Source organism: Peromyscus leucopus, chromosome 8b, assembly GCF_004664715.2.
Source record: "Peromyscus leucopus breed LL Stock chromosome 8b, UCI_PerLeu_2.1, whole genome shotgun sequence".
In the NCBI taxonomy this organism is placed as follows: Eukaryota; Metazoa; Chordata; class Mammalia; order Rodentia; family Cricetidae; genus Peromyscus; species Peromyscus leucopus.
The window spans coordinates 29,636,495-29,646,714 of record NC_051086.1 but is presented as its reverse complement, the minus strand read 5'-3'; the positions used below and the strand labels follow the sequence as shown (position 1 = coordinate 29,646,714).

General features: G+C 45.5%; 1 protein-coding gene across 1 annotated transcript in view; it reads left to right on the top strand.

Moving 5' to 3' along the window:
- The window catches only part of Myh11 (myosin heavy chain 11), a 101,354-nt gene that overhangs the window by 8,393 nt on the left and 82,741 nt on the right, over positions 1-10,220 (top strand). Inside the window, exon 2 of the mRNA XM_028858400.2 lies at positions 4,298-4,658. Coding sequence (XP_028714233.1) covers positions 4,314-4,658 — 345 coding nt within the window. The 5' untranslated portion in view covers positions 4,298-4,313. The remainder of the gene's footprint in view (positions 1-4,297; positions 4,659-10,220) is intronic.

Here is a 10,220-nt window from a genome sequence, read left to right as displayed (position 1 = left end):
TACTTACTTACTTATTTATGACATTAAATAAGGGAGTAACTATCACTCCATATGACTTTGCAGCTATTACAACTATTACTGGTATAATTTATTTGGGGGGCCTCAGTGAACTCTTTCCAAGGTAAGTACATATCCAGTGTTGTTTTGGGAGCCCCTTCCTCTCTACAGGTTCATAGGAACAGAATGGTTGTCTGATTTTAAAATCTGCCAGTAACTGGGATGTTCTGTCTAGGCTCTGCATCTTTTAGTGAAGGGCAAGGAAGATGTGGCACATAGCTGCGCTCACTTTCTCTCTCTCATTCTCTCTCTCTCTCTCTCTCTCTCTCTCTCTCTCTCTCATGTGTGTGTGTGTGTGTGTGTGTGTAGGGGGGTGCATGCAGGTGGGTGTGTGAGCATGTACAGGCTCTGTACTGAACTGGGAGCTCCGTGTGTGTGTGTGTGTGTGTGTGTGTGTGTGTGTGTGTGTGTGTGTGTAGGGGGGTGCATGCAGGTGGGTGTGTGAGCATGTACAGGCTCTGTACTGAACTGGGAGCTCCGTGTGTGTGTGTGTGTGTGTGTGTGTGTGTGTGTGTAGGGGGGTGCACACAGGTGGGTGTGTGAGCATGTACAGGCTCTGTACTGAACTGGGAGCTCCGTGTGTGTGTGTGTGTGTGTGTGTGTGTGTGTGTGTGTGTGTGTGTGTGTGTGTAGGGGTGCACGCAGGTGGGTGTGTGAGCATGTACAGGCTCTGTACTGAACTGGGAGCTCCGTGTGTGTGTGTGTGTGTGTGTGTGTGTGTGTGTGTGTGTGTGTGTGTAGGGGTGCACGCAGGTGGGTGTGTGAGCATGTACAGGCTCTGTACTGAACTGGGAGCTCCGTGTGTGTGTGTGTGTGTGTGTGTGTGTGTGTGTGTGTGTGTGTGTGTAGGGGTGCACGCAGGTGGGTGTGTGAGCATGTACAGGCTCTGTACTGAACTGGGAGCTCCCTATTTCTGCCATCAAGCTCTCTGGATCTGTGTGTCTCTAACCCTTTTCCAGCACTGGGGTTACAATCACACATGGCAAGCCTTGCTTCTTATATGTCAGGGAGATTCAAACTCAGGTCTGGGTGGTGTTGTCATTTGAGCCCTGCCTGTTGGCTTTGTCATTACTGCAGTGTTTGAAAAGTGTCCTTGATCCCATTCTCACCCCTCCCCCAACCCCAAATATTCCTGGGCATCAGGGTTCCAAAGCGCCCAGTCTGAAACCAAAATTTCAACCTCCCTGGCTTAGACCAAAACAGTCTTGTGCTTCACACTGTCAAGGGCAACAAAGCCTTAGGGAGCAGCCAGCTGCCCTCACTCCTCTTTTGGCCTGAGACTCAGTCTTTGCACTTGATCTCATTTGTGCTTTTGAGTCCCGGTTTAGACAGGATTCCTGGAAAAGCTAATCTGCATTTATTTTCATTTTTCTGTTCAACGTTTTATGATGTTTTCTTACTTAGTTGAAATTTAAAGAGTCTGCTGCTGTTGATGAATGGCACACTACTCCAGCCCTCTAAGTAACTGGAGGCCATTAAAAAGGGTCCTCATCTATTATAGAAAATGTGAAATATACTTTACACTGCTGAACTATGTGCTTAAAGTAAGTTTTATTTTCCTTTTTTAAAATTTAAAATTCATGGGTGTACATGTGTGTGGGTTCACACATGCCATGGTGCATGTGTAGAAGTCAGAAGACAACTTGCATGAGTTGGTTTGCTCTTTCCATCATGTGGACCCTGAGGATTGAACTCAGGTCATCAGGTTTTGTGGCAATTACCTTTACTCCCTGAGCTCTCTCTCAATACCCTCTTTAATGCTTTGTTACTTTTTTATTTAAAAAACAAAAACAAAATAAAACACAAAACAAACAACAGAAAGATGTCATGTAGCCAAGGATGACTTTGAACTCCCCAAGTAGCTGAGGATGACTTTGGACTCCTATCCTTTCCTCCACCTCCTAGATACTGGAAGTTGTCATGCCTAACTTCTCACCACAGAATTTAATAAATTATCTAAGGTAAAAGTGGTGATGTGTGCTTACAATCCTGGCACTCAGGAAGCCAAGGCACAATGATTATGAGTTTGAAGTCAGCCCAGACTACACAGGGTCTCATCAAATCTGGAGGCTCATTTTTTGTGGTCTGTTTTTTAAGGCAGGTTCTTAACTCTGTGACCCAAGCTGGCTTAGAACTCACAGAAATCATCTTGCCTCAGTCTTCCAAATGCTGAGATTGTGAGCCACTGTGCCTGGATGCTTCTGTTTTTCTACTTTTTTTTTCTCTCTGTTGGTCTGATTAGTTTATGGGGTTAGGTGGTCCAGCCTGATCCATCCCCTAACAGCCCTCCAGCAGCTTTCCAGCTAACAGTTACTCTTAAAATGAAGAGCGTAAGGGCTGAGGAAATAGCCCAGTTGCAAAGAATGAAGATCTGAGTTCAGATTCTGAGAGCCCAGACCTGGGAGTTGTGATCCCAGCACTGGACGGAAGGAGACGGGAAGATGTCAGGGTCTGGCTGATCCATCTATCTATGGGTGAGCTCCAAGCTCAGTGAGACCCTGTCTCAAAAATGAGATGGAGAGTGATTGAAGAAGTCACCTGACATCCAGCTCTGGCCTCCACAAATGCATGCACATATGTGAACCCCCTCACATGAGCGCAAATATAAACAAACATGTACACACACATGAATGAACACATACATTAAAGTACACATGTATACATACATAAGTGTACACATATGTAAACATATGCACGGTGCACAAACATATGCATACATACATGTGGTACATACATGAACACATACACATAGATGCACCCATGAATACATACATATTCACACATGGACACATGAACACATACATATGTTATATTTTACATTATAATCCATCATTGGGCTACACCCTCGTCCAGATTTCAGATAATTTTTAAACAGAAAAACAGGCTATTATATTGTTCTACAATTCCCTTTTATTTTTAAAAATGCTCTCTTGATACTCAATCCCCAGCATCCCTCCCTGCAATAGATCTTCATTTGGAAACATTTCACATACAATCAAATCTCCTCATCTATTGTTTTTGATGCTGTGAAGCTAAGCACACCTTCCACCGCCAAGCTCCTTTCCCACTGAAGTTCTTCAATCCAATTATTTTTAGTGCATCCTCTGCTACAAGTTCAAGATCATTTTTAGCTGGGTGGTAGTGGCACACGCCTTTAATCCTAGCACTCAAGAGGCAGAGGCAGGCAGATCTCTGTGAGTTTGAAGCTAGTCTAGTCTACAGAGTGAGTTCCAGGACAGCCAGCGCTATGCAGACTTTGTCTTGAAAAACTTTTTAAAAAAAGAACATTTTCATCACCCCACAAAGAAACTATGCACCTGTTGGTTGTTAACTTGTGATTCTTACTCTGCTCCTGGCAGGGGCTAATTTACTTTGTTTTCATGGATTTGCCTATTTTAGACAATTCTGATAAATGGAATGATACCCTCTGTGGTCTTTCTTTCAGCATTGTCTTCAAATTCAGTCACATTGTAGCAGGTGCAACATTCTGTTCCTTTCTATGGCTCAATAATATTTCACTGTATGGATCTACCACATTTTATTCATTTATTCATCTGTTCATGGGCACTTGTGGTATTTCTACTTTGGGGCTATTATAAACTTGCTAGGAACATTTATGACCACATCTTTAGATACATTGATACATTAATTTATCTTATGAATGGAATTCCTGGATCATATGGTAGTTCTGTGTTTACACATCAGATGACCCGCCTCTTATTTTGTAATAGACAGTTAAGATTTAGGTATCTTTTAGCCAGGTAATGGTGGCACACGCCTTCAATCCCAGCACTCGTGAGGCAGAAGCAGGTGGATTTCTGTGAGTTTGAGGCCAGCCTGGTCTACAGAGCAAGTTCCAGGACAGTCAGGGCTACACAAACCCTGCTTCAAAAAACCAAAAACAAACAAAAAGAAGGTTTAAGTATCTTTTCATGTCAACACTTGCAGACAAACTTCTTAAGCAGCAAGTAGTAGTTCACTGTAAGAAAATGTCCTGGTTTACATATTTAGTCTCACATAGGTGGGCATTTGGATTGTCTGGGTTTCATTATGAGATTCTCATGTCATTCCTTCACTAAAGGGCCTCAGGCGTTTGCCCTCTTTGATAATGTAACCAGTACTGCAGAGAGCATTCTTATTTTTTTGTGAGATATTTCTGCACCCTTCATCCCTAGATGTGGTGAGGTGAGGGCCTACTTGTCTCTATGCTTCACTCTAACACCCTCTCTCCACTCTACAGGGGACCACCAGACACCATGGCACAGAAAGGACAACTCAGTGATGATGAGAAGTTCCTCTTTGTGGATAAAAACTTCATCAACAGCCCAATGGCCCAGGCCGACTGGGTGGCCAAGAAGTTGGTATGGGTACCCTCAGAGAAGCAGGGCTTTGAGGCAGCCAGCATCAAGGAGGAAAAAGGCGATGAGGTAGTCGTGGAGCTGGTGGAAAATGGCAAGAAGGTCACAGTGGGCAAAGATGACATCCAAAAAATGAATCCACCCAAGTTCTCCAAAGTGGAAGACATGGCAGAACTGACATGCCTCAACGAGGCCTCTGTGCTTCACAACCTGAGAGAGCGATACTTCTCAGGCCTAATCTATGTGAGTATCTTGGGATTATGACCTCTTTTTAGCTTCCTTATGGAAGAAAGGGGACTGGAAATGTGTTTGTGAGAGCTGGATGTGGTGCATATCTGTAATCATAGCATTTGGGAGGTTGAGGTGGAAGATCAAGAGTTCGAGGCCAGCATGAGCTATATAGTGAGCTATATAACACTTTTCTCCAAAAAAAGTGTTTGTTATGTATGTTTGAGGACCTGAGTTTGGATCCCAGCACCCAATGCTGGGATCCAGACACCAGGGCTTGCTAGGCAGCTAGGCTAGCTGAATTGAGTTCTTCATTTAATGAGAAACACCAATTCAAAAAATAAGGCAGAGAACAAGTAAGGAAGCCACCCATCATCAAGCTCTGGCAAGAACATACATTTTCATACACAAACATGTACACACACATATGCACCACATACACACAAAAGTTGTGTTTAGGATGCAGGTCAAAATTCTACAGATTTGACTACAAGCAGGGTTCACACTACAAAGTAAGGTCACTCAGACCTTGGTTCACATCTCTGTCCTTTCCTGCCTGGTTCAAGGTATAGAGCAGACGGTTGTGTTCTGGAAGCCTCAGTCCTCATGTCTGTAAAATGGGAATGATCACCTTCCACAAGTGCTAAAGCAAATGACAGGACACCATGGATGTTGAGGATCTCATTCCTGACCTTTCCTCCATCTTGGAATTAGGAAAAGCTCATCAGAAAGGCTGGTGCCTCCCTGACCCTGGGAACTAGGTAGGGCACATAAGGATCTAAAGGATCATGGAGGCCCTCTGTGTCACACAGGAATGGCCACATGGGACCTAGGACTCTGTGGGTCTACTCCAGTGACTTGGAGTCACATTCTCCAACATGGCTGCCTCATGCCTTAACTACATTGGGATGTGAGTTAATTTTATTGATTGATTGATTGATTGATTGGTTTGTTTGTTTGTTTGTTTTTGAGACAGGGTTTCTTTGTATCCCTGGCTGTCCTGGAACTTGCTCAGTAGACTAGGCTGGCCTCGAACTCAGAGATCCACCTACCTCTGCTAGGATTAAAGACACGCACTGCTATGCCTGGCTTGTGAGTTAATTTTAAACACAAATATTTATGAGGTCATTTCTTCAGTTGTATCTTGGCCACATGTCATGAGTTTAACAGCTGTTCTACAAGATGTTATAATTCTAAATCAATCTCATCATCACTTTCTGTTGCTCAGCCTAAGCTATCTGATGGAGGTGGTACCTAGAGGACACAGGCTCCTTGTGGACTGGACCAGCTCCTTAGAACACAAAGAACACAGATTTCCCCATGGTTACTGCCTGGCAGGTAGAGACCCTGGCCTTTTGTCCACTTTCATCTCTGAAGGTGCTGGTGAATTCTTTGGAAGATTCCCTATTTCTCCAAATGTTCTTTTCTTCTCTGAATTGTGAGGAGTCGTGACAGCCTGTCCTGAGGCTCTTTCTAGAAAGAGATCATGGATACTTCCTGGCAGATGCCAGGGTTCTTGTTCTTGCTTTTGTGTCTGCTGTTACTGGTTGTTACTGGTCACGTGTTGGGTCCCTTGCACATCCTCTGGAAAAGGACCATAGCATCTCATTCCACCTTTTCAGGGTATCCAACCTTTGACAATGTGGCATAATATTGTCACCTACAGAACTTTGTTGCCCCAATTTCATATCTATTCTAGGACTCACATGGCCCATGGACTGCAAGTTAGACATACCTGCTGCAGTTTGCCTCTTGAAAATGACAAAAAGCCCCCTGTGGACTATAAAATGTCCTACATTTTTTTAAATTGGAAAATCAGTAGTACTTGCTGGATAGAGCACTGGGCCCTAGGACTCTAGTCTCCCCTCAAGATGCATCATCACTATGTGGGGATGGGCCTGAGTGTTCACTTCACCTCTCAATTCTATGACATGGTGGAAATTGGGAAGCACGGGACCAGACCATCATTAGAGACAGATTAAAACTGTCTGGACGTTTCAGATCCCTGCCATGCTTCTCTGGGAGGATTAGATTCAATCTTCTTGACTGAAGGACTACATGTCCACTGCTGCCTAGTATCATTCTGCTCAAATGAATCACTTCAGAGAAACTTCTGCCCATGATAAAATAAAAACAGTCTGGGTCCGGGAGCCAGGAGTGACCCTAGCCTGCTGCAGCATGTAGGGCTCCTGTTGACTGGATGTGTCAGGGACTTCTGGGCCTTCAGCTCAGGAGGCTGACTGCCTGATTTTTTTCCTTAATGATAGAGTCCTTCTACTGGACTCATCCTAAACAAAGGACCTTTCAGAAGGTCCTGGCAGACCTTTTGTCATCTGGCATCTAGAAGGTTCTGTCTAAGACAGAGGGCCTGCCTCCTCTTCTGACTATGGGTTCCTTGTGGGGCTGCTTCAGGGTTTAGGGCACACCTTGCACATAGCTCTGACTCCTGTCTCAGGCCCCCTGGCTCTTCTGTTCATTGTCATTGGCTGAGACCTCTCTGCTTATAATTTATCCCAGAGGACATTAGCAGTCAGCTCTGTTCCAGGCTCAGGGGTGGGGTGGGGGCTACAGGGGAGGGAGCTCAGTTGTGGGTCTGTTGTGTGCCAGGGACTTTCCTGAGTAGAAACACTGGAAGAAGTCACTCCATAGGGCTGCAGAGGATAGAAAGAAGAACATCTGCAGGCCACCTCTTGGGGAGTCACATGAATTAGTTGTTACAGTCTTATGACTTTAAGATGAAGCAGGGCTCATCTTCAATGATAACTCAAGAAATGTTTTGAGAAAGTGAATGTTGAGGCCGTGCAAGCATGAGGACCTGAGTTCGGATACTCGGTGACCACATAAGAAGCCAGGTGTGGTGGTGTACCTCTGTAACCCTAGCAGTGGGTGGGTAGAGACAGGTGGATCCTAGGACCTCACTGGGTGCCAGCCAGTGAATGCCAGGTTTAGTGAGAGACCTTGACTCAAATAATAGTGGAAGATACCCAACATGACCTCTGGCCCCTACACACATGCACACATGTGTACACATGTACTCGTACACATACCTTGCATACACCCCCAAAAGAAAGGCATATGTTTCAAAAGGCAAGAGTCCTTCCCCACCTTTAACTCTCAGCCTTTTATCTTGGGGACACATGTGATTTACAGGGTCATTTGTGCAGATCCCAGAGTCTAACAAATCCAACAGCAATGTCACTCCCTGAACCCTAGGCAACTTGCTCCTGTCACTCAGCTGTGCCTGTGGTCTTCTGCCTCTGTCAGTACCTACCTCGTCAGATCTAAGGCCTATTGAATAGCTAAGGTGTATAGAAATTAAATCAGCTATGTAAGGGCGCAGAGAACCTTCCCTTTCATTCCAGTCCCTTATCCTTCCCACCCTCACCCCCACCCTCAGAGAGACTGGCCCACCATTTGCTTAGAGACAGGATCTCACTCAAATTTGAGATCCTCTCATCTCAGCTCTCCTGAGCTCTGGGAATATAGATATGATCCTGCTGTCCTTGACTCCTGTTTTTCACCAAGCCCTGTACACTATTTTATACATACGTAGATAAATAAAGAACATACTCTGTTCCCTCAAACTAGCAGTGTGGGCCACATTCTATACATCTGTGTATCTGAATGTGTACTCTTCATAGCAGAGTAGAATCTCCTGCTGTGGTCATGGACTATACCAGCAAGGCCATCCCCTACTAACAGGCTCCTCAGCTGCCACTGGTCTTCCAGCCACAGCAGAAGTACATTCTTGGTGAAGTATCTGTCTTCAGCATAGATACTCAGAAAGTATGGATGCCACAGAGAGTCTTGTAGAAAATGCAGGGTTCGGACTAGTTTCTGGAGGGAAGGGGAGGCTCAGGGTCAGGCCATGTGCACACCTAGTGGGTTGTGAGACAAAGCTGAGATTGCCCCTGGCATGTGTCCTTCAGTTAGCTTCTTCCCCATCACTACCAATCCTTCTCTCTTCCTGAGGCCAAGGCCTTGGGAGCAGCTCCTGCTCCGTGCTGTGGAGCTGACCATATAAAGCATGGGGAACAGCCAGGCCTGCTTCCTAATACGGTCACAAAAAGGAGATCCTACTCCAGCTGGGACCTGCTGGTGGCATTGGGCCTTGAGATGCCTGGCTGGGACAAGGGAGGGGAGGGGATGCTGAAACCTCTGAACTCAAGCAAACATCAAGAGAGGGACTGTCCTGGGCATGAGACCCTAATTTCCTTAAGAGGATTTGCCAGCTGAGCAGACTCAGATCTGCCTGAAGCATGGAGTAAGTGCTTGTTGTGTATATGGACTCAAAAGGAGAAGTAGAAGCAAGCAGGAAGTTGTTAGTTCTCAAACAAATGGCTAGCTGATGTGTGTATTTAATATATCAAGGCAGCTGCTGTCCCCAGGTTCTCCCAGAATCTCCTGTTAAAGATTCATTCTGGCTGGCATGCCCTGCCCCCTACCCTAAACTCTCCAGCCCCTGAGCTTTGCTGACCTTCCCCCAGCTGCCCTTCCCAAATGACCTAGACATTTTGGCTACATGTCCTAAAGAGGTCTTGGTTTCTTGGTCTCCTGGCTTGCTCTTGGCCTCTTGGCTCCTAGCTCCTCTCTCTTGCTTCCCACCACCACACCTCTCATGGCCCAGTTCAGTCTGGACCCTTCTAGATGCCTCTGTTTTCTCCCTCACATCTATAATAAACCTCCTCAACCACTTAGGAGTGATCATGTCCTTTTTTTTTTTTTTTAATTCAGAGATGAAATCAGAAGAACTTTCTTTTACAGATTCTATTCAACAAATACTTACTGGATAAGTGTTTACCCTGTGTTGGGTACTGGAAACACACTAGTGTACAGCTAGGTCTGAGAGGGTGATGTTGAAGCTGAGCCCTGAAAGCAGAGATGAAAATGGAAGACCAGGGGAAAAGAATTCCAAGCAGTGGGAACAGTGTATATGGAGACTCCAAGGTGCCATGTTTTCTAGTCTCATGTAACTAAAGGCGTCCAGGCATAATCACACCAAATGAGCACCTACTACATACAAGCATGATGCTAGATACTTTATGTGCATCATTTCAGAGCAAAGCTGTGAGAATTGCTACTGTGTCCTCCTGGTTTGCAGATCAAGATGACTGAAGCTCAGAGAGGTTGAGACTTGTCCAGGGTCTCCCTGCTAGAAAGTAGCAGGGTGAGGGTTCAAATTCAAGTCCCCAGTATTCTTAACTACTTCCTGGAGTTTAGACCAGGAGAAAGTGGTGGTGTCCCAGACATAAATGACATCATTCTGAAAGGGGTGTTGCCCCAGTGACCTGGGGGCCAGGATTGAGATCCAAAACAGGTAGAGCCTGGCTGGTTTTCACTGAGATGTTTAATGATTGGCACTACTCTTTGGGAGCCTGGGTGTGAAGGGGATAGGAAGGAACAGGCCACAGTCATGGCACAGAAGGCATCCACTGAATGCCTGCTGTGTGCAGTTCAAGCTCTCTAGGACATACAGGCAAAGCAAGCTGCCTCTACCCTTGGGAAGGCTTCAACTTAACCCTTGGCAGTCCTTTTATGAGCATTATTTAGTACCTACTACATGCCAAGCTTTAGGTT